The 24,034-nt window shown below is 44.4% G+C and overlaps 1 protein-coding gene across 7 annotated transcripts in view; it reads right to left on the bottom strand.

Annotated features, from left to right (window-relative positions):
- Nucleotides 1-17,886, bottom strand: part of MYOF (myoferlin) — a 134,426-nt gene extending 116,540 nt beyond the window's left edge. For all 7 annotated transcript variants that reach the window (XM_066600980.1, XM_066600981.1, XM_066600983.1 and 4 more), the window contains exons 1-2: nucleotides 17,691-17,886; nucleotides 623-678 (exon numbers count right to left, since the gene is read on the bottom strand). In XM_066600980.1, the coding sequence (XP_066457077.1) occupies nucleotides 623-678; nucleotides 17,691-17,778 (144 nt within the window). In that variant the 5' untranslated portion in view covers nucleotides 17,779-17,886. The remainder of the gene's footprint in view (nucleotides 1-622; nucleotides 679-17,690) is intronic.
- Nucleotides 17,887-24,034: the final 6,148 nt, after the last annotated feature.

Here is a 24,034-nt window from a genome sequence, read left to right as displayed (position 1 = left end):
GCACTCAGCTATCCATCAGCCCTGTTTAACTGAATGGAGCGGCAATGCACATGTGTGGCCATCGCTACATTTAAACTCCTCCTTACCGTAGGGGGTGCAGCAAGCCCTCAGTGAGGAGAAACGGGAAAGTGGGAGGACTTCGCGATAAGACCCCCACCGGCCAGACTATCACCACCTATCCTGTATATAGGTGATAAGACTCTTGGTACAACCCCTTTGTTTTGCTATACAAGCATAACCTGCACATAAAATAAGTATGTATGAAGAAGGCTCAAGCCTGTATTCACAGGGCCATGTTTAGGACAAACTGGTGCAAAACACATCAAAGACTGCACCAACACCCATCCTTGTGCTGTCCCATGTTTACAGACTCCTCACATTACATGTCCTGCTTTTGTCTGTAAAAAAAAGGAGTAATTTTTTGCCCCTTGTGTGGAGGAACAAAAAACAAAAATCAGCCGTGTGAATAGCCTTATAGCCAAAGTATAGGACCTCAGCTGTCCATGGAATCCATAGACAACATACAGCCCGAAAATACAGCTGTGTGACTGCGCCCTTAGGGACATACAACTTTATGACACTCCACTAAAATATATCTCAAGCAACCCGCCTCCACACTTACCTCCTTCCATACTGGATTAAGGTCACTGTCTATGGATTTGGTTTTCTTTTTCTCTCCTGTAAAAGAGAACAGATGAAGACATAGAAGTTAGAGTATCTTCTATAAGTCGTTGTAGTTAATTCAATTTTACTCTCTAGGAAGCCCTTATGTGCTACATTAGTCAAGCAGATGGAACTAATAGACTGCAGTCACGTTACTGTCAGTTTGTAGTTCGCAACGGAGTTGTATAACCAGAGATACTCCATTTATGTTGTTAGAAGGCAGAGGTACTGCACAGGGCATTGAAAGGCTCCATTTGACTCCCAAGATATAAATTTACCCGTAAGGGTTGTGGCTGCTGCCTTAAAGAGGGACTCGACTCAAAAACCTCTGAACATTGTTTTATAGGTCCATAAATATAAGTTAGAGAAGATGGATCATCAATAGTTGATTGGTGGTGGGGGGGGGGGGGGGTCCGTTCTTAGTGATCTCTGCCAATCATACGATTCCTGGCACCATCATCAGTATGGACAGTACTGGAGGCAGATAGCGCTGTCTGTATTGCAGCCGAGTTTGGCACTTCAGCGCACCTCCCATTGCATTCAGTGGGAGCTGTGCCTGTAGTACCAAACGAGGCCACTGCATTATTGATACTGCCAATGTGGCCAGGGCTGAAAGCAGATGGCAGAGAACCCAGGGATCAGCTGATTGGCAGAGATCCTGAGCAGCAGACCCCTACAGATCAACTATTGAGGATCTATCCTGTGGCTAGGTCATCAATAGTACATGTCCCGGATAGCAAACTTGCTGATAGTTTAAAATACCAACCAGAATTTGAGTAGATTGAAGCATTCTGGAAATTGCACAAACTTTGAACACTCAAGATTTTTTTTTTTTTTTTAAACTACCGACTAACTTGGCTGTGACAAGAATCAAATGCATTTCAATAAAGACTTCTCAAATTTGCTTTTACAGAATACTGCACATTTGGTATACTATATTTACATATTTGTTAGCTCAAGCTGACCGTGCACTGGGCATACTTGCCAACTTTTGAGAAAACACTAGGGACATTCTAAAAGTCAGATTTAACTGATGCCTAGCCCATTTAAATATAGGGCACCATGACCTATGGCATTTGAATCACAAAAAGTGCATATGTCCATCACATGCGTGCAGTCCCTTAGACCAGACACCCTGAATTAGGGGCATAGCCAGAGGCAAAACTTGAAGCTGCTAGGCCTCAATGCAAAGTCTAATGCTTCATTCATAGTACTGGGCTTCCTATATGGAGAAAGAAGCCTTAATGGGCCCTCTAAGGCTCATGGGCCCGGGTGCAACCGCATCCCACATAGTTGCACCCCTGAGCATAGTTAAAGGCTAAGGGCCCCTCATGCAAAGGTTCAGCTTGGACACGCCCCAACTGTACCTGTACCCATACCTAAACCATGCTGTGTACAGCTGCAGACACATTATCTGGCTCCTTGGCATAAGCTTTCAAAACATGACTCATTTCCTGGACTACGTGAAAATTGGTTCGTAGCCCCTTATGCTGTGTTTTTAAGAAACTGCATAAACTATTAAAAACCGCATATGAATTTAAATAATATTTTTTTTTTAACTGCATGCAGGTTTTTGATTTTTATTTGTATGTAAAGTGTACAATATTTACAGGATACCCCCAGGTTATACCAGCATGGTCTATACTAACTAACTAACTATCAATCACGCAGCCTGCAATGCACCAACCGACCGCTGTGAATCACACAATGGTAGGAGGACCATGTAATGGGGAAGTCTGCAGCATGAAATTGACTGCAGGCTGCTGCCCAGGTAACGGTCCCTCCCTTACCTGACCACCACCCAGAGCCGGCCTGTTTCGGGGAATCAATATATGGCCGGAGGCCCCTCTAACTAAGGAGTCGGGTCGCAATTGCAAACCCTAGCGGTATGCCAATACCCTAAATACAGAGCACACCCTTCCTCTACAACTTTTAATCCTTTTTATACCGGGGCACCATCACAGACAATGCCCTGGCACTGGCATGAGGATGTCGTTTGGGGTGGCTTCCAGCAGTGAAGAGCAAGAACATGGAGAAGTAGGTATTTAGAGAGGGCGAGGTACACCCTGAGATTTGTCTGCTCTTCCAGGTGTGCAGAAGAATATAAAATCATTCCTGAGGTTTAGCCAGTCCCAGATAATATATACAACGTAATCTCAGGAATGCTGGACCGACCACTTAGCGGCACCCTGAACAGTCTACACACCAAAGCCAGCCTGGGGGTTTGCTAGCTGCAAGGAAAACCCCTGCATGAGCCCGGCATTAGAGGCATCTAGCTCATGACGTGGCATGGAGATGCACGACCTGTACACAGATCTGAAAACTATGGCCACAATTCCAAACATATGGAAAAAAAAGTTTTTTTTCAAAACACGCTATGAGTAATAAGCTGGGGAAGAAGTGATTGCATAGGAACATGAATCATGGGACAGTAGAGGAAACCCATGAATAGGACAATTACCAGTTTTTCCATTTAGTGCTGGTGTGTAGGTCAATGTCACAGGATTTCATAAAACAAGGCATGATTGTGCAAAGTTATTGTTCTAACTATAGCCAATAGGGAAGTGACAGTTCCTCCGTCTATAGCCCACAGAAATAAAAAGGACATAGAAGAGTATAGTCATACAGACATGCTTATGCTCCTTTTAGGCGAGCCAGTTCTTGTTTGAACGAGCGAGTGACGTCACCGCTAACTCATTCAGCCCATTTAGACAGGCAAACACCGATGGCTCGCTGAAGCAAGAATCATTCAGTCCCTGCATAAGTGAATATAGCAACTAAACTAGCGCTTTTTAAGCCAAATGATAAGTGAATGAGCCAATGATGGTTTTTATGCCCGCGTAAAATGAACGATTGTTCCATCTAAATGCAGGATTACCTATATTGAAATTCTTATATAATGATGTTGGAATACCACCGTTAACACCTCCAGCCCAAGAATGCTCACAGAAGGGGAGGGCCACTTTGTCTTCATACAGTCTTCATTATACTGCAACTAATTAGATGTTGAACATTCGCAGATTAATCCTATTGAATACAGTCATACATGTAGACGTGATCTTTTACTTTTGACCTTGAGCCTACATTCACACGGGTGAGCGAGATATCGGGCTGAGAAAGTCCGGTAGATATCACGCTTGCCAACATTCATGGCAATGTGAAGCTTTTTTTTAAGTTTATTTTAATTTTATTTTTTTTGGGGGGGGGGGGGGGGGTGACGCAACACGTTTTAACTTTTCACGATATCGCCCATTGAAAGCAGTGGGAGAACTCCACGGTCCTCTGCCACAGGATTCCTTTATCTCCACAGTGAGGCAAGGCTGTTTCCACATGAAAACACCTCGCATCAACGGGCTTCACATGGATGGCGAGGGCGATATCGAGCGTTTCCCCCCAGTGTACTCTGGCTTCCTGGCTTGTATAAAGAGTCTAACATTGACTTGAAGGAATGCCGCCTTCCAATAGGTGGCACTGTGGAGGTATTGTTGCATCTGCCTTATTTGCATATTACCCAGAGGAGCATGAATGACCTTTTAAGTCTCCTCACTCACTGTCAAGGTCTCTCCCTAAGGAGAAAAGAGGGTTTTTGATTCTGGCTTCCTCCAACAGTCTAAGAAGATGGAAATAGATTAATTCACATAGTGAGCCCCCATGAGAACAGAACCTAGTAGGAAGTGATGTACAGTGCAGCAGAATGCATATGTACTGTATGAATAAGTACAATAAACATTTCACATCTCTTTTTTTATAGACATTCTGGTTGTTAAAACAGGCTTCCCTCAGTGCAAACACAATACAGCAATCCTATCATGATGACTATACTGCAATACTAGGCTGCGGTCTGTTAGGAAACACTGTGTACACAGGGGAGGGAAACCAGCCTCAATTGTCCAATGAATAAACATAAGATGAAAAGTTGGCTCTCAGAGGTTAGGTAAATAGCTGTCGAGAATACGAGGATAAGCAGCCTGCACCAACCCTATGGAGGACGTCAGGAAAGTCTGAGATGTTCACCTCGCCTCCTCCATACCCCTGGGAATAAATCTAAGTTCCACAATCTGCTTTGACAACATAAGTGAGTTCACTTATACAAGTGAAGAACTAGCAATCCACCATTACAATTTGGATCATTCTTGTAGTAGTTCAGTGTCCTGCAGGAATTATTTGTGCCACGACCAGGCCCAAACTAGAATTGTAGACCCTGGGCAAAACCAACCACTTGTGTGGGCAAAACGTTCAGAAATATTCACTGATACAAGCACAAAAGCACCTAGTGAACGCATTGCGCTGAGATGTGTGCAAAAACGCATACAACCTTGCGAAGAAGGCCTTAGGGTGCATTTAAATGGGCGACGTTCCCATGTGAGTGTCATCTGATGCAGAGATAGACAGAACTTGCATGAGAAAGAGAACCCATTCATTTGAATGGGTTCATTCACAAATAATTTTCACTCTGACTCTAAATTCGGGCGATTCTTGTTAAAAAAATAAAAAATAAAAAAAAAAAACAGCATTGTGCACTCATGCCATGCGATTTGCATGCAATCTGTTTTTAAAGGCATTTTACTGATGCAAAATGCACATTTCTTGCAAAAATGCATCATACATGAATTTAAAAAAAACAAAAAAAACAAAAACAGGGAATTCACAGTAAAAATGGTTCATCAGTTCAAATGGGCGTATTCCCGCTGCGTACAAGTGCCCAGCCGAGATGGCGCATACGGTATGCGTTCCCGTCAGGCAGGTTTACGCCGGACAGAAAAGATAGTTCAGAAACTATCTTCTGGCTGGAATACGGTGGCAGCTCCCATAGACTTCTATGGGAGCCCATGGGAACTGCTGGAGAAGGCAGATAGGAGCCATTTTAGCAGCGTGACTGCTAAACTCCCACTGCCTTCCCTGCTTTTCTGCCCCTAGCAGGCAGTTTGCAATGCGAGGGGGCAGGAGCTAGTTGCAGAGCTCCTACCCCATTCCATTGCTGACAGACGACAATGGGTAGAGATGGGGTGGGAGCTTAGCACACTAGCTCTCGCCCCCTCACCGAGAGCTAAACTGTCTTCCCCAGCCTGACAGTATCCCAGGCTTGGTGTTTACTCTCCCTACCTAGGCCGTCTGAATGGGAGATTTGTGCGCCTATTCACGTGATTTTCGGTCGACCGAAAATAGCCTACACTCGTTTGAAAGAACCCTTAAGGAAATAAGACATAGTAACTGGACCAGCATTCCCTCAGATATAATTATAGCAATGTTAATTTCTATTTACAGTAGTCCATTTTGCTCAGAACACTGCGGATGGAAAAACCCAGTAACATTTTGCCGATTTGCCATTGCCAATAGAAAAAGGAAAAATTTCCCACAAACCAATTACTTAAACCAGGGATCTAGGAGTAATTGGTAGAAGCAAAAACAAATGCCACCACTGTATAATGGCTAATAGAGGAATATTCCCCCATCATGTCCATAGGTCATATGAAATAGGGGATACCCAATTAGGACAGCTTCCATTCATACACTAAGGGCTCATGTCCACGGGCAAAATATGATTTAAGATCCGCAGCGGATCTCCCGCATGCGGATCCGCATCCCATAGGGATGCATTGACCACCCGCGGGTAGATAAATACCCGCGGATCGTCAATAAAAGGGATTTAAAAAAAAATGGAGCATGGAAAAATCCGGACCATGCTCCATTTTCGTGCGGGTCTTCCGCGGGGACGGCTCCCGCGGGCTTCTATTGAAGCCTATGGAAGCCGTCCGGATCCGCGGGAGACCTAAAATAGGAATTTAAAGTATTTACCATCCGGCGCGGGCGGGGAAGGTCAGCTGTTCCTCACGGCCGCATCTTCCTTGCTTCGGCTCGGCGGATGTGCCCGGCGCATGCGCGCGGCACGTCGGCGACGTGCCGCCGGCGTCAGGAATTCATCCGCCGGCCGAAAATGAAGATCCGGCCGTGAGGAACAGCTGATCTTCTCCGCCCGCGCCGGTTGGTAAATACTTTTAAATTCTTATTTTCGGCGCTCATGTCCGCGGGGCAGGAGGGACCCGCTGCAGATTCTACATGGAGAATCTGCAGCGGATCTGATTTTCCCCGTGGACATGAGGCCTCACAGTAAAACACCTCACTTTTTCAAGTTTTTATTGATATTCGCACAGTTTCATGTCTCAGATGTACTTTGCAGAGAAAGTTTAGAACAAGCAAGTTAATATGAATAGAAATAATGGATTAACTTGGTTTCACCAAATTAAATCTGTTAAGAAAATTGTAGATCAATGTATCAGTTAATTGTTGTTTTATTGGATTGTAGACTAGAAAGATATAGCATGATGTCAGTATAAGTAGTGGAGGGGTTAAACAAAATCATCTGATACCGCACAGGCTGGTGTGATTTGTATTTCTCCTGGGTCCAGACTTCTGCATGAGATCTGGGATCATCTGCTCTTTGATAAACACAAATTCTCCTTACAAAATCTAAGTTTTTGACTCTTCACAGTCGCCCCCTCTAGCTGGCAGAACAGCTTTACACAATCAAGGCACTATTTCTACAATGACATGCAGATCTTTTTCAGAAATTTCAACTCAACATTGTTGCAGAAGTTCCCACAAATGTGCTGCACTTGTAGGTTGCTTTACATTCACCCTCCTGTCTAGTTCATCCCAAACCAGCTCAAAGGGGTTTAAGTCTGAAGACTGGGCAGGCCATTTCTTCTTTGAAGCCTCTTGTCTTGGATCATTGTCTTGCTATATTATGAACCTCTGACCAACAAGTCGTACACCAGAGGGTATTGCATGGTGTATCAAAATGCTGTGGTAGCCCTTTTTGGTCAACTTGCCAGTCACCCTGTGCAAATTGTTAACACTGGATCCAGCAAAAAGAGCCCCAGACCATCACACTTCCTTCTCCATGTTTGACAGTTGGTATCACTCAAAAGTCTGTTTGCTTCATTTTGGTAGAAAGAACGATTTTTTTTTTGCGTGCACATCAGCGTATTCTACTGTACTTTGTGCTCACAAGGGCATGTTCATTTGTACACGGCAAACAAATGTACCAATTGAAATGGCCAATTAAGTCGTTCAAGATGTGTTTTTTCCTGTGGAATTATGCAGTGTTTCACACATCTCCTTGCATAGTGCACACACCCCATTGATTTCTATGTGGGCCTTTGGTGCACAAATACTTGTTCTGTATTTTGTATGCACATTTCGGTTGTGCAATAAAAAAAAATAAAAAAATAATAGAAGCGAGAATGAACCCATTGAAATCCATGTGTTTTATTCTCTATGTATTGAGCACACAAATAGCCGGTGTGAAGCAGGCCTAAGCTATGCTTGAAGATTTTGTACAGTGAGGCACCAGTCACACAGACTGTTGACTCTTAAAAACTTGTCATCTGATTTTGTAGTGGCCTTTGGTCTTCCAGACCTCTTCCTGTCACAGTTTCCTCCAGTTTCAAAGTGCCTTTTGATGGAAACCGTATTGACTGCCACTTTTGGATTTTTTGGCAATTTTTCTGCAGGGAAGACCACTTCTACAGGTTCTAATTGTCTGTCGTCTTTGGTAATGGCCCTTTTCTTGCCATTATGATAGCAATGTGCTCTATCCTAAAGAGCAAAACTGACCAAATCCTGCCCTAGAGGGTGTCGCAATACAGTCTGTTCCAACACTGGTTATAAACAATCAGAGGGTTTGAAAGTAATCTACAAAAGTTGAGACACCTGTAGGAATAGTTTGCATCCAGTTACAAACCATAATTTGCTTTCTCTGTTGCAGAGCTGCTGTCCTTCATGTGTTCCCTAAATAAAAGCCCTTAGATCAAAATCATAAAGTCAAACTATTGTTCCATTTCAGGTTAAAATGTCATAATATTTAGATGTTTGTAACTTCTTTCTGAACCATTTCACTTAATTTGCGGGACTTAAACTGTGTTACTGTCAAAAATAAGTGGAAAAACTGAGGTGTTCTAAAACTTTTGACTGGTAGTGTATGCCCCATTAGAAATCATGGAAGGGGTCCCTAAGCTTGCATCGTCAATTAACCAGGCAGGGGGGTAACTATCGGGGATGCGGTTGCACCCGGGCCCAAGACCCTTAGGGGGCCCATAAGGCCTATCTTCTCCATATTGGGAGCCCAGTACTATGAATAAAGCATTATAGTTGGGGGCCCTGTTGCAGGTTTTGCATTGGGGCCCCGAATCTTCAAGTTAAGCCTCTGTAACCAGGTGTAGAACCCACCATCATGAGCGGCTCTTGCTCTCTAGGGGGCTAAACCGTAGTCATAAATTACAGGATGTAGGTGAAAACAGAGGTCTAACAGACAATCCACACAACATGTCTTTACAATAAAAACCTGCTGAGATGTGTGTCTAGAGGTGTTATACAGCCTGAATTCTACATGCCCATGGGATATACAGTGAAACAGGTTAGGACAAGCCAACACCCAGATTAGCACTGAAACAGTAATGTACGAGCTTAGTTACCAGAAGTAATAAGACTTATTTATGGAAACTACAATAGTCACTGGCACGTATATGGGGCTTGATGCGCTTTATATGCTGCATAAAATTAAATGGGTGCATGAATAAGAAAAAGCACTAAAGTGGAGCAAAAGTTCTAAAACTATTAGGACACTTATAGAGCTGATGGGTGGAATTAGTCATAAATAGAACAGAAATTTCTTTAACAAATCTGCCGCATTTGGATGTCCTCTATGGCTGCCTTCACACTGGCATGAAAACCCCGCAAGATTTGTGCGATGCGTGACGCACATATATGAACTCTATTCTTTTACATGGGTTTATAAGACGTTAGCGATGTTTCCTGCATGGCACCACAATGCGAGAAACACATCACAGAATGTTCTATCTGGCTGCAGGATCTCGCATCGCAGCTCCATTGCTTGCAATGGAGCTGGCGGCAACAGGTCCCATTGTGACCAATGGGAGAACTTTGCGATCCTCAGTCACAGCTGTGACAGCCATGCAGGAGGATTCTGCATCCCCAAAGTGATGAGATGTTTTCACATAAAAATGCCTCACATCCACAGGGCTTCACATGGTGGAGAGCGTGATATGGGGGCAATATTCACGGCCCCATATTGCGCTCGCCAGTGGGAAGTCAGACTAAGGGCGCCTTCACACAAAAGTCTGGTGACGGCATATCACGCACGTGGGTTTTGCCTACATAATACGCTGCAGCAATCTGCCATAGACTTCCATGTCACGCAAGATACATGCACAATAAAGATTACAGCATGTTCTATCTTGGCACGCATTACGCATGCATACACGCTAAGATAGGGCATGGCAATTGGCGGTGTGCAGCAAATATGCAATATTGTTACGCACTTGCTGCGTGCCGCCTTGTATTGTAGCAAACCAACACAACAGGAGAGACATTTGTGCAGCCGATATGTTAGTCTATAGAAGTTTATCTACAGTGGATTTAGAGCGACAAACACTCAAAGAGTCTCCCCAGTCACTGACAGCAAGCAGACATACCACCACTGATAAAATTTCTATTAAAATGCAGGAAAAAAAAAAAAAGTCCATTTCTGTAATCATGTCAGCTCTGCGCTCTCTTCCAGGAAGTGATAAAACTCTACGACTAGAAGAAAAGGAGAAAAGTTGCCAAGTCACCTCAGGGCATTATAATGTGGGTAACATCACAGTAGCCTTATTGTCACACGAGTATTTTCGGACTACTGTATATACAGCGTTGGGACGATCCAGACAGCGATTAAGGTACATTGCGTAATAGTTATATTCTCTGAGCGCATTGATTGTTATGATTTAATACCGAAGACATTTGCAGTTGGCAATTGTGTATACTGTTGACTACACTGGCGTAACTATAGGGGATGCGGTTGCACCCGGGCGCAGGAGGTCCATAAGGCCTCTCCTCTCCATATAGGGAGCCCAGTACTATGAGTAAAGCATAACAGTTGGGGGCCCTGCTACATATTTTGCATTGGGGCTCAGGAGCTTCAAGTTACGCCTCTACGCTAAGGCGTTGAGACTTTGGGGGCCACCCCCTCCCGTCCCAGATAAACCTTTGCACCCAGGCCCATGAGGCTTTAGCTATGCCCCTGGTTGACTACAATCCATAAATGTACATTCGATGTTTTAGCAGATCTTGTAAATGAGACCAATGGAGGAGATCACATGATGTAATAGTATAAGGACCTCTTGCTGGCAAGTCCACATGTGACAAGAGATCTGCTGTAAATCCACAGCCAAATCTGTACACGTTTTTACCCCACTGCATTGTAAGGGGTAATTACCACTGGGGCTACTGCGTATCCACAACTGATTTTCAAGTATAAGACGCTCCCTCTCATCTCCTCCATAGGCTTCCCATTGTCAGTGCTCCCCAGCGTCCAGGTCAGGTGATGCTACTACAACCTGCTGGGAACCAAAATCAAATGCCATAAGCCCCGCCCCCTGACCACACCTCACTGTTCCGCTTTGACCCCGGGAAAATCTGGTCACATTAATTATCCCTTACCCACAGGATAGGGAATAAGTTTAGTATTGGTGGAGGTTTGACCGCTGTGACCCCCACTTAATGATCTTTAAAGTCCCTGCATTCGTGGAGTAGACATTCTCGCCAAGTGCCCACAGAGACTCCATTCAATTTAATGGGAGCGCTGCAAATTTCCAAATACAAGCAAGTGCTCAGCAATCTCCTGTGGATAGGGGATAACTAACTCTTCACAACCTCTTTAAAAATATGCACCAGAAAGTAAATTTCCATGAGAAAAAAAAAAAAATTCTACATCATCTGGATACATTAATACACATGTCCAATTCTGTAACCCACTGCGGATTTCTGCAGCAATTCCATCTCATGTGGAAGCACCCAAAAGATCAAGCAAATTGCAAAGCCATTGCTCGGCATGTTGTATCGTGCCTGTACAGGCACTATATCCTTCTCTAGAAGCAATGCTTCCAGGAACACCACCCTAAAGGACTGCAGTGTCAAACTGAATGGCACCAAGCTCTAATACCAGATAGCACACAAATGAGCAATGCTGTGCCTGGCAGACCAGTAGTAATGCTGCAATGGACCTTTGCTCTCATGGAGGGCTGTCAATGTACAAGTATAGATTCCCTTTAAAGTGGCAGTTGGTCCCTCTCCTGTACGTTCCATTTTCACCCTTAAAGATTCCACTATCCTCATGTCATAAGAGCGTCTTGTAGTTGACATCCAGTCCCATGATCCTTTGAGGACCTGCCTGCTGACAAGCTCCTGTTTTTGCAATGCAAAGACTTGGGGGTCAGCATCAAATGTTCTTGAGACCCTGCAAGAATAGCAGGATAATCCACCCTTAGTTTGATACAGTGAATTTCTGTTTGTGAAAACTCTTCGCATTTAGTCATGCGACAACATTCACCATTTAGTGCCATTTAGGTAGGCTGGTTTCACGAGACTGCAGAAAACATGAAGTAATTGACTTGAAAGCGGTTTTACTAAAGGTCACTGGATAAAACAAATATATATCTTTGTTGTGGTCATAAATTAGCCCATTAGAACATGCAAGAGAGTAGATCAGAGGGAACCCAAGCAGTCAGTCCATCCTCATGGATGGATCTACTATTGAGACTTAGACTGCAGCATCAATATACAGGGATAGGTAGAAACCGCAGAAGACAGATGGTGCAAATTTAACTAAATCCTATTGCAAAAACAAAAACAAAATTGCCCCCCAAAAGTTTTAAATAGTCGTTAAGACCAATTCTATTGTACATACAGTTACAGGGTTAGGCAAGTGTTCCACTCAGAAGTTCTGTATTGCAGGGTGGGATTGCGGACAGGCTGAGGCAATTTTGTTTGGGATTAGAGGCCCCAGTTTACATGGACTCTGGCCCCAGTTGGTCAGGGTGGACAGGCACAGCTGGCTCCTAAGTGTGAGGTGCCATAATAATTGGTCAGGTTCACCCAACTGTGCTCTACGGCGAGTCTGTAGCACCATTATGTTTCTTGCCACACTATTTCTGTTGATTATTGACATTCGAGGAGTGGAGGGTTTTCCATTCGCACTGCTTATACTATCTGTATACTACTGTAGGTTTGTTTATCAAGTGGATCAGAAGGCTTTCAGGTTATTTGAGCTGAGGATAATGTCCTCCCCCTCCGTTCTGCACGCTTTGCATCCGCTAACAATTATTGTTCTGTGATGTCCATTTCTTCTTACTATTTGAACTTCATGCACAGGAAGTAAAGTGGAGCACACAACTCTAACTATATAAACAGCTGTTCAGCATCGGGATCTGGGGCATGGAAACTGTTCCCATTACATACAGCATCCTTTATATCTTCACTAATGCCAATAGAGATATAAATATTCACTCCATCAAGCGACATGAATACGCTAGACAAGGAGGTTTCTCCATACAAGTCAAGTTATGTTCAAAAAAATGAGAAAGCAGTGATTCAACGGGAAGCTATGCAGGATATGACATGTGCCAGAAACGATCTTCGATGTCATGGCATAAGGGGGAATGAAGTTTCAGGGCTTTCAATGAGAACATGACCAGAAAGGGCCGATGTTCATTTTTCCATCCTCAGCTTTCTTATGACCTGTGTGTCAGTTTCTTACCCCCTTGTTTGCAAACAGTTTTCTTTCTATATGACAAGTTCTCACCATCCAACAGCAAAAGAGATGGGAAGAAGAAGAACTGGGCCTGCTTTCTCCCATGGCGTCCTCTATGGCATGTCCACCCACAACAGATACACCTCAATGTGATGCCGCCACAACCACTCTATGGCATGTTCACCCACGACAGATACACCTCACACAGTAGGTACCGTAGTTGTAGTCTGTTCATCGGATAGCCATTTACTAAACACCCCTCATATACACACGGTCAGCGCCAAGCATTCATGTGATATAAATGTAAAGAGGGAAGAAAGCCTCTACCAGACACCATCTCATGTGTACGGCTATCACATTGCAAAAACTTCCGGCATGCAATGAGTCATGTCAAGTAATGTCATGACATGTTGTTCGCCACAGGAATGCATAAAGATACAAAGTGTAGACAATTCAAGTGAAATATTGTATTGTAGCTTTTTTTGCAGAGCGAAAGTGCCACAAGTAATCGTGGAGCTCCAGCACCGCCCTCTATATTCTCTCCATCAGCAGTTTTCCCCAACTCATCCTAATGTCTGAGGCTCCCCTCACCTATTGGTGCCTTCACACTTGCAAGAAAATTGCTTGATCGTCGTGCGATGAGAGAGTGAGTGAAAAATGCAGAACTATAAAACCAATGATTTTCAATGGTTTAATTCCCATTTGTGATGTATTCACACATGCGATGTAATGTGAAAACAAAAATCGCAGCATGTCCTAACTGTCTGTGTTTAGGTTTTTGTTTTTTTTAAATCTCTCCCCCACATTTTCGCACGATGCCTTTATAACATTAGAAACTATTGTCTATTGCGAGAAAAACTCAAGAAAATAGCAAGTGGCAGTGATGTTTTTTGCAAGAAAAAGCATTGCTGATGCTCAGACATCTCATGAGCAAAGTTGTGATTTTGCTACAATTTTCTTGTGGCGATATTGCGATCGCCAGTGTGAAGGAGCTCTAAAAGGACCATTCACACATGCGGAATATTTCTTTAGAACGCATGTAAAAATGCAGATAAATCCAGACCAAAATCGGTATGTATACGTGTGTTATGCAGCAGAAATCCACAGCAGTAGATTAAGCTGCATCTTTAGGTGTTGATTGTGGATGCATCGAAAACTGCAGTAAATTCCAGGCGCTAAACCTCCGGGCTGCCTGCGGATTTTGACACGGATTGAAAACGGCTTAAATCTGCATCCCAATCCTCAGTTAGATCTGCAGATTATGTGTGGATTTCCGCAGTGGCCGAATAAGTTGTGGATTTGGGTGCGTCCTGCGGGCCAATTATGGCCTTTGTGAAAGTACCTAAGAGATGCTCCACCGGCAACTCCGCTAGTTACAACCCTGAGGACTTCAGAGTTTTATTAAACGATAAACTTGTGTTCCATCCCAGGTCAGGGCCAGAGGTTCTTCGGTGTTACCCTACATAATTATCAGACACCCATTCCTACTTTTGCAGACAAGACTGCATCCTATATAGAAGACAGCAGCAATGTGCTACATCTAAAGCTAGGGAGCAGAAGCTCCAACTGGCATCATGCCTGCTCTTTTTTAACGGAGGTATGACAGCTACAGTGGATCAGTGTGACGTATCCCATTGACTGAGGGCGCCTTCACACTTGCGATATCGCTGTGTCTTTTTAAACGTGAACGCCAATAGGACTTTCTGATGTTAAAAACTAGAGATGAGCGAACCTACTCATTTCGAGTAATTTCTCGATCGAGCACCGCGATTTTCGAGTACTTCCGTACTGGGGTGAAAAGATTCAGGGGGCGCCGGGGGGAGGCGTGGCGGAGCGGGGGGTAGCAGCAGGGAACAGGGGGGAGCCCTCTCTCTCTCTCCCCCCCACTCCCCGCTGCAACCCCCCACTCACCCACGGCGCCCCCCGAATCTTTTCGCCCGAGTACGGAAGTACTCGAAAATCGCGGCGCTCGGGCGAAAAAGGGGCGTGGCTGAGTAGGCTTGCTCATCTCTATTAAAAACGCATCACACAAAAATTGCAGAGCACAAACTTGCTATTTTTGTGCGATGCGCTTTTAACATTATAAAGTCCTATTGACATTCGCGTTAAAAAACGCAGCGATAACGCAATTGCAGGTGTGAAAGTACCCCGAGTCCAGCGTATATGATACGTGCAAAGTTGTACATTGCATTTTCAGCCTTGTAGCACGTATTGCACGTATTACACACACACACCATCAGCTATTGACATTAATGCGTTGCGTTGACACAGGAAAATAGCACATATTGACCTCATTACACCAATGCCCATTGCAATCAATGGCAGCATGGTTGCTGTTTTTTTATAAAGTAGAACATGCGCTTGTGGGCAAAAACAACGCCCATTGTGCAAATGTGCTTACGCCCATTTGGCACAGGGCCTAAGGGCAGCTTTACTAATTCAGTGTAATCCTGGAATGAATGGACTGCTTCCTGAGGACCCTGCCCCTTAAGCCCTTTAAGGAACCAAAGCAATCATTCTAGCTGGAGAGGCTAGTATAGATGTATCAATATTGGTACATGTGATATCTGTGTGACTGGCACTGTATGTGCCACCGTGTTCAATCTATGCATATTGGCATATGTCATTTCATAAACTGGACACAACTGCAGCAATGATTGTGCTAGACAGATCGCTCCTCATGTACTACCTGGACACCATAAAAGAGAAAATAAATAAATAGGTTCCTGTATCGATTTTTTTTAAAGACCTCTGCTCACAGCCAGAGATTGCACACCTAGGTAGCCTAGAATGCATACAATTGTGGCAAAGGTTCTGCTCCGAGAAAATTAGTTTAGCTGTTGAGTGTCCACAAGAATGCTTCTATACACCGACAGCAATATCAATGTATCAATGCAATATCGACGGATGTAGCAAAGTTTAACTTGACTGCAGTAACTGTCTTCAACCAGTTATCTTAAAAGGGGCTTTCCAAGCAAAATAACTATTGATGACCTATCATGAGGAGGAGTCATCAATAGTTGATCACAGAGCCCACGGCTTGGGGTCAACAGCAATTAGCTAATTTCCCAACCCACTATCATTACAGTGGTACAAGAAGCAGAAATGCCATAGCTGGCTTCACTCATTGAAACCGATGGGAGCTGAACCCGGTGACTAGCTGATTACTGGGGATCCCAAGTGATCAAGGATTGATCAACTTTGCTGAGCATAGGTCATCAATAGATTTTGCCTGAAAAATCCCTTAAGACATTAAAAAGCTCTTGTTCTTTTAACTCAATAGCCATTGCAAAGCTATTGACAGGATACGAACTGTGGCATGAAAAGTTATCTTACTGCACGAAGTCCCAAGTTACTAATTTTCAATGTGTACATCTGCAGCAAAGTGTAAGAAATTGAAACAAAGTATACTGGAATGTTGCTTACAGTTCTGGTGTTGCCCTTTTATGGAGATTTTTATTATTGTGTAACAATTTATAGGTTTTGTCTTGAATTAGTTTGGAGCATACTGATAATACAGGCATTTCACTACACTTACAATATTATGGCAACATCGTTTTATTAAAAGGGTTGGCACAGCAGGACAATACTTTCATACCTACTTGCACTGCACAATGGTTGCATGGTTTTGTGGTGAGTGGCCACCATGGGTTTGGCCACATGCAGCACCAAAACACTTGGCTTTACCCTAAATAAAGTCCTCATTGGTTTGGTAACCAGAACTCCTGGCAATTAGTTGTCACCAACGGAAACTGCAGGCAGCCGGTGCCATTACTACATGGCACCCATTCCATTAACTACTATAATACATGGTCAGACCAAGTCCTCCAGATCAGGAATAGTAATCATCCTCTCCACTGAGACTAATAGAGAGGGGTCCTGAACAGGAGGTCCCCACTAGGACACCCATATGCCACTAGGAGATATATATATATATTTATTTCATTCGCCACACCCTGCGATGCCTGTTCCACAAACAGGCAGGCATATAATACATAATAGACATTCTAATGGATGCGATGAGCAGTTTAGCAACGTGGATGTTTTACACCAATGATGTATGCCGACATATTTCCAGGAATAACACGTCGCTAACTCTTCATTATCCTCCAAAATCTGCAAGACCAAAGTTGGAGTATCCTGCAGTGCAGAACAAGTCACAGAGTGCTATATAGCCATTATATCACTTGTAGTTCCACAAATCATATTGTACCTCCCAGTTACAAGAGCAGACACTGTATGTAGTGCTAGTTGGAACACAACCAGATCTATAACCATTCATAGCTTAAAGGCAGTTTTGTCCTTGGTGAGGAGAACGAATGGCTTATTACATGGTAGTTAAGGAAAGCAGCAGAGCTGAGGAATGCAGTCTGTGTAGAAGACAAAGACTCTGGAAGTCTATAGAGTTCAATGTAAAGAAACTTGGTCCCAGTCTTACCTCTGAAGGTGATGGTCACTATAGGGTCTGGCTTCCCAAGCTTGGTTTTAGGGACATTATAAGCTGCCTCCACAAAGACCTTCAGCATGGCTGCAGCGCTGTGGCTGAGTATAGAGGGAAGTAGTAAGTGACTTCAGCTGTGGATCATCTGCAGGCAGGAGGATTGAAACGGGAAGCCGCTGCACTAAAGGGACTGCTATGAAGAAGAAAAAAAAAGTGGGGTGGATCTAAGAGGCAATCGCTTATAGGAAGCTGCTAATATACCTGTAAGATGATCGCTATGCAGAGAGCGGACTAATCATTCTGCAGGTCCCAGCCTGTCTGTGCTGGGGAGAATATAGTGGATTTCATGACTCTCCTACATTTGTATCACTGGCGGCAGTAGAAGTTATGTGTCATGTAATGGTATGAGGATAACTGAGCAGATTTACTGCCTGACAACTTCTAATCCAAGTTTGACAACTTTACAGAAGGTTACAAAGTAACCAATTTACAGCAAGTTTGATTCTGTATTCAAAGGGGAGTGCGGCAGATTTTGGTCCGTGAAGAACAGTCCTATTTTAATATGCAGGTATGTCCATGCTGCAGTCATATGCATAAGCAGGAGCGTAACTATAGAGGATGCAGGGGATGCGGTTGCACCCGGGCCCAGGAGCCTTAGGGGGCCCATAAGGCCTCTCTTCTCCATATAGGGAACCCAGTACTATAAGTAAAGCATTATAGTTGGGGGCCCTGTTACAAGTTTTGCATCAGGGCCCGGGAACTTCAAGTTACCCCTCTGTGCATAAGGCTTTATTCCCGTAAGTGTTTTTACGCAGCTATGTAGCCGCGTTTTCACACCCTGCCGAAAATAGCAACCACCTGAGGCATTGGATTCTAATGCATTCGTTTGCATGCGCAATTTTGTGGCATGTAAAAATGTCGCACCAGAAAACATAGCACATACGCGACTGAAATCGGGGACCACAATTATAGGCTGCTGGAAAAGATAGTTCTGGTTCTTTCTTTTGACCGATATATGCTGGCAGCTCCCATAGACTCCTATGGGAGCTGGAAAAATAGGGAGGGGGAGGCAGTTTACCACATCCAACGCTGCAAAAAGCTTACAGATGCCTCTATTTAGGCATTTGAAGTTATTCCGAGGATTTATGGCAATTGAGGGATTTCCGGGCTGCGGCATATTTTTTTGCTAATACGTCGCACGCGGCCATGTGAATGGACGAGAAAACACTAATTAAGGCTGGATTCAGACGACCGTATATCGGCTCGGTTTTCAGGCCCAGCCGATATACATCGTCTCTCTCTCTGCAGGGGGAGGAGGCTGGAAGATCCGGGAGCAGTGCTCTCTGCCTCCTCTCTGCCCCTCTGCACTATTTGCAATGGGGAGAGGTGGGACAGGGGAAGGGGCTAATTCTCACCACTTAGCCCTGCCCCTGTCCTGCCTCCTTCCATTGCAAATAGTGCAGAGGGCCGGAGAGGGGGTGGAGAGGAGGCAGAGAGGGGGCGGGAGCTCAGTTCCTGCTCCTGGCTCTTCCACCCCCCCCCCCCATCCTGCAGATGAGGACACCGTATATCGGCTCGGCGTGAAAACCAAACCGATATACGGTCGTCTGAATCCACCCTTAGCTTGAGACATGATCGTGTAATTTCTTCATTCACGCAATTTCAACGTGAGGGTGACCACAAAAAGGCATACGCTCATGTGAAGGAGCCCTTGGGGTGCATTCACACAGGCGAGAAAATCGTGCAAGTTTTGTATGGTGTGAGATGCACAAAACCTGCACAAATATGCAACCCACTATTTGTATTGGGTGTATTTACAGGGGTGATTTTTCTTATGCAGCGATGCTGTGAGACGGAAAAATCTTAGCATGTTCTATGTTCGTGCGAGTCTTACACGAGAATAGAACTTACAGATGTGCGGTCTCCTGCACATCGCACAGCAAACCAATAGAGCGACTCACTCTCACCTGTGTGAATGCACTCTAAGGCTGGTTCCACACAGCGTTTGCGTTTTTGGGTGGGCGAAAAACGCGGCGATAGGGCAAATGTGTGTCTGCTTTGTAAAGTGCGCCGTTGGGCCTTTTTTTACCCGAATCGAACAAACCATGGCTTCATATGGAAACATGGGTGCAAAAAGGCAAAAGACAAAAGATAGAACATGCCGCGATTTTTAGCTAGCGCAGCATAGCAACAGAGAACATATCGCAGATGTAAATGAAACCATTGAAAGACATTGGTTTCATAAATCTGCTTTTTTTACTCACTCTCGCGTAGAGCAAAAATTGCGGCCTTTTAGCGCCCGTGTGGAGGCACCCTTAGGCCGCTTTCACACGGGTGACCAAAGTGCGTGATTTTGCTGTGATGCGATAGTGCGAGAAAACTAAAGTATGTGAAGCCCATGCTTTCCAATGGGTTCTTTCACACTAGCGATGTTTTCTCTGATGCTATCTTGCGAGAAAAAATAAAAACTTGCCGCGTATTGCGGTTTTTTTTTTGTAGCCCATGTTTCCCTATGGAGCCTTCTTGTTTATCGCATCACACCGCAAAAACTTGTGATTTTTGTGCGATGTGATGTGTTTTTTAATATTAGAAAGTCCCATTGACTTACGCAATAAAAAATAGCGCAATTTTACTGCAAGCAGCCGCAATGCGAGGTTATTCCAACAAAAAAGCAGCGCTATCGCTGCAAAATGACAAGAACAAAGACGCAATTTTGCCACAATTTCACGCCAAAATCGCTGTTGCCCGTGTGAAAGAGGCCTTTTTGATAACTTCACACAGGTGAGTGTGATATCAGGCTGTGAAACATGTGATGTCCCCGTGGGCGCGAGGCGGTTTTTTTTTGTTACAACCGCCTTACATCACTGTGGGGAAGTTGTGAAAAAAGCCGCAGCGAAGGATCGTAGAGTGTTTCTCATTGTTTTCAAAGGGTAAACCACGCATCACGCTCACGTGCAGCTCGCACGCCGTGTGATGTGGTCCCGCTCCACTAAAACCAATGGGCGATCCGAGATGTTCCGAGGGAACGCCCAAAGATAGGACATGCCACAATTTATTCCCATGCCGTTATGTGATGCGGGAAAAAATCACTCATGTGTATGATCCCATTCAAAAGAATAAGGGTTCATATTTGTGTGTCTCGCAATGCACAAATCTTGTGCGATTTTTCTGGTCTGTGTGAAACAGCCCTTTACATGTCAGATTTTTACTTCAGTTTTTATTTCTTGCACACACATTTTTTCCTATGATCACTTAGCAATGATCTCTGAAAAATGATCCCACAGATGTGTTCTGTATTATTTTGTGCACCATTTACTTGAACGAGTGACTGTCATCCGAGAAGTCAGACCAAAATAGAGCATGCATAGACAGTAGTACATGGATGTGAAAATTGTTCATCTAAGTAAGTCCTAAGGGCCCGCCTATACTGTCTTTTGCATCATCCGTTTATTGTACAGACTTTGAAAGCATATCCCAGTCTGACCGCAGGTCTCAGGAACCAAACTGGGAGCAACGTACGTGCGTGTCCAGCGAATCACGGTCAGGGCCGGACACACTTCCGATGTTGTACATTAAATGCAAAAGACAGTTTGGATGGACCCTTAGAAGGAATTTTAAGAGATTGTTTGTGCAATTATTTAGGATACGTACGGAGTGCAAAATCTGTAATGAATCTATGGCGAAATCTACCTATGTTACATGCGTCACCTCCTCATTTGAAGGATATCAGATTTAAAATCTGCTCCGCAGGTCAATTTGCGCTATGGATTTTTTTGCCCATCTGCAGAAACGCAAGAGGAATTCCCAAATTTTCCGCAGCTCAAACATCGTCTGTGAAGGTAGTTTAAGACGTGGAGGATTTTCTGCAGGCAATTCCACTGCAAACATTATGAAGAGTTTACGTAATGTGTGAACATACACTGACATGCCAAAAGTCATGGGATAGCAGTATGAAAACTGATTATCCTGCAGGTCAGTGCAGCTTTTTTTTATTTTTCATGGGATATGGGAGCAGAAGACCACTAGAGCGCCTCTCACAACACCAGACGCAGCCGCTCGCCTAGAGGGGGTCCTACATGGCATTAGTTCTTGTCCTGGCTTTTGGCACATCAATGTACAGCATGCTGTATATTCTACATGGAAGAGCGTGCAATAGCGCTGTTGAGTGACATTTTTGTATGGATGTGCTGGTACATCTGCAGCATAGACTGGATTGTCCGCCTCAGATTTCTGCCGCAAATTCTTTGTACAGTACGCCAAATCCTTAAGATGTGAACATAACCTTAGGCCGACTTCACACGGGCGCAATACACAGTGAATAAAACCCATTGGTATTTTTCCTGCACATTTAGGTCACTTAAAACCCCCCAACAAAGCATGCTCTATTTTCCTGCATCAAAAGTCCCCATAGAAATCAATGGGGATGTGCAAAATATGCTACGAGATACGTGAAACACTGCATTGTGCTGGAAAAGCAACACCTCTGGAACTCATTAGATCAATTGGCCATTTTAATTGGTGCATATTTTTTTGCCGTGCACGAATGCACGAGTCTTGTGCGCAGAAAAAGTAAAGTAAAATGCGCCCATGTATGCGTAAAAAAATTTGTTCATTCCGCAAGTACGGTACACTCATGTGCATACGCCTGTGTGATGCAGGCCTAAGTGTTCCCTCTCGCCCATCCAAGAGGTCGGTAGACATCAGAGCTTTCTTTTGATGGGTTCTTAGATTTCCATTCTGCTGCTGCGACCTTCCTAGTTTAATTCAAGTGCAACAACAAGAAGCAAATCGTCATTTCCTTGTCATTAGACGGACAAGTCCAGTGCGGCATCATAATGCATTCATTGGACCTTCTATGCCAGCAGCTCTGTGTATTTCCGACCTTGTCCTAGATAACCGTCCCTTTGTGACCCGTTTACATTCGGGGGGATGCTGGAGGTATTACAGCCAACTTCTGCATTATTACTCAAGCAAAATAGATTGTAGAACAGATGCCATCTAGTGGCCAAAATACTGAAGGCTGTGTATCCACTCCTAAATATCCTCCTGACCCTGTTAATGGGCTTTATATGTCACAATAATCTGTTACCTGTCACATTTCTATGTATTTCTTCATACGTCTTTAAAGGGAATCGGTCCCCAGGCGTCATCTACAGCCGCTCATACATTATAGACTATAGGCGCTGCTGTCAATCATGGCTGATCGGTGAAAGTTGTTGTTTTGGATGACAATGCCTTAAGGTAAAATGACAAATCGCTCATCGATCTCTACTGTGATCTGTGGCCTGGTCTGGGCTTTCATTGATCGGAAGAAGATCTGTCTTTCAGCATGAACGACTTTTCAACAATAACCAACACAATAGATCAACTTTTCACAGCTTTTTTAGGCTTCTCTGATACGAGTGCATATCAGCCGTCCGTTTTCACAGCTGGCCAATAGGAGCTGTGATCTGATGGATTGGTTTACAATGCATCAGATCACATTGGGCTTATTCCTGAGACGTAAAAGCACCCGGCAAGGCCAGTATATCGCCAGGCGTTTTTACGTCAGGCCCAAAAGATAGTCCTGGAACTATCTTTTGGGCCGGAATACGTTTGCTGCTGCATGGGCTCCTATGCAAGCGTGAAAGAAGCCTTAGTCTGCAAAAAAGGTGCAATAAGGCACTACAAATCAGAAGGAAATGGTCTAAATCAGCCTTTTTGACTATTACGAATCTCAAGTATATGATCAGCTTAACAGCTGTCACAAAAGTAATTTTATATGGGGTGATGATCGCCGAATCAGCAAATTCGGGCAATAATGGTCCAGTGTACAAGCGGCTGCCAAAACGGCACTGAGGGTGAAGTCACACGAACGTATATCGGCTCGGTTTTCACGCCGAGCCAATATACGTTGTCCTCGTGTGCAGGGGGGGGGGAGGATGGAAGAGCCAAGTGCAGGAACTGAGCTCCCGCCCCCCTCTCTGCCTCCTCTCCGCCCCTCTGCACTATTTGCAATGGGGAGAGGTGGGGCGGGGCTAATTCTAGGAACTTAGCCCCGCCCACGCCCCGCCTCTTCTCATTACAAATAGTGCAGAGGGGCGGAGAGGAGGCAGAGAGGGGGCGGGAGCTCAGTTCCTGCTCTTGGCTCTTCCATCCTCCCCCCCCCCCCCTGCACACGAGGACAACGTATATCGGCTCGGCGTAAAAACCGAGCTGATATACGTTCGTGTGAACGCATCCTGAATGAGAAATCGCGCACTTGTTGGAGTCATTTGGTTTTTAGCAGAACTATAAAGTACGTGACTGTCGGCCCGTGTAAACATGTAGTTACTCGATGTCTCAGTGACTTCTGTTTACTG

The sequence above is a fragment of the Eleutherodactylus coqui genome, chromosome 4 (genome assembly GCF_035609145.1).
Source record: "Eleutherodactylus coqui strain aEleCoq1 chromosome 4, aEleCoq1.hap1, whole genome shotgun sequence".
NCBI lineage: Eukaryota > Metazoa > Chordata > Amphibia > Anura > Eleutherodactylidae > Eleutherodactylus > Eleutherodactylus coqui.
Note: the sequence above shows the minus strand (reverse complement) of the source record. Positions and strands in the feature narration are given on the sequence as shown.